The sequence below is a fragment of the Propithecus coquereli genome, unplaced genomic scaffold (genome assembly GCF_000956105.1).
Source record: "Propithecus coquereli isolate 6110/MARCELLA unplaced genomic scaffold, Pcoq_1.0 Scaffold15956, whole genome shotgun sequence".
In the NCBI taxonomy this organism is placed as follows: domain Eukaryota; kingdom Metazoa; phylum Chordata; class Mammalia; order Primates; family Indriidae; genus Propithecus; species Propithecus coquereli.
In genome coordinates, this window is record NW_012140476.1 from 607 (window position 1) to 1,526 (window position 920).

The following is a 920-nucleotide window of genomic DNA, read 5'->3' on the forward strand; positions in this document are numbered from 1 at the left end:
GTACATTAAGATCTCTTTCCCTGACACTTTTTCTTTATGAAATAAAGTGTTCCTAATCTGAGTCCCAATTGGCAGATGTCTTTGCTAGCTAGTAAATTCCTGCAGGATGGCCCAGCTACCTCTGAGCCAATGGCATTGATAAGATGATGACTATTCTGAATTTATAAACAGATATTGTTAAAGAACTTGGGGCTTTCTACCTGCTCCACTGACATGGCTCTGGTCTCAAAAGAGTGAGTTGCATCCACATAAAACCCTGCTCCGGCTATGATGTGGACACCGGTCTCTTCTGCAAGCCGCTTCAACGTCCGCACATCTCGACTAATTCCGGTGGTCGTGTTCTCCACCAAAGCCCCTCCGCCCTGAGCTTTAAAATACAACAATTCTTCCTTTACAGCTTCCGTTTCCTCATTCAAATGAAGGTTCTCTTTATGGCAATAAGGGTTTTTCTGAATCCAAAATAAATTTTTCATCACGATAGGTTCCTTGGAGATAGCTTCATGGCTTGGAGGAGGTGGGTAGTAAGCGCAGTCAAAGGTCATGGTCAAGTGTTCATGGGTCAGGGTGCGGCCCAGTTTGCTGGGCTCCACTGGGCCCAAAACAGTTTGGACTTTCCCACTTAAGGAAGACATTTCTGATGGTACCACCAGGAGATGCTCTAAAAAGAGGGTTTGCTGGAAAAAAAAGAAAAATATAATCAGAAAATTTAACACACACATAAATTCCATCCATAAAGGGTATGAAAGAGAATCACTGAAACTAGAGATATGATTCCACTTATCATCCTGCCAAGGTCAGAGTCTGTCCCCACTAAGACCTAAGGGACATGCATGGTTTTAAATGACCCTCACCACTTCCATTGGTATTCTTCTGCCTGACTTAGACCCAACTACAACTACTGGAAATATTTCTCATTTTTC

General features: G+C 42.9%; 1 protein-coding gene across 1 annotated transcript; it reads right to left on the minus strand.

Annotated features, from left to right (window-relative positions):
* Positions 1-200: 200 nt before the first annotated feature.
* LOC105807523 (phosphotriesterase-related protein-like) lies at positions 201-669 on the minus strand (the record flags this gene model as incomplete). Its single annotated transcript, XM_012640951.1, has 1 exon — positions 201-669. A coding segment is annotated over exon 1 (432 nt), but the record flags the coding sequence as incomplete, so codon positions are not given.
* Between the last annotated feature and the right edge of the window lie 251 nt (positions 670-920).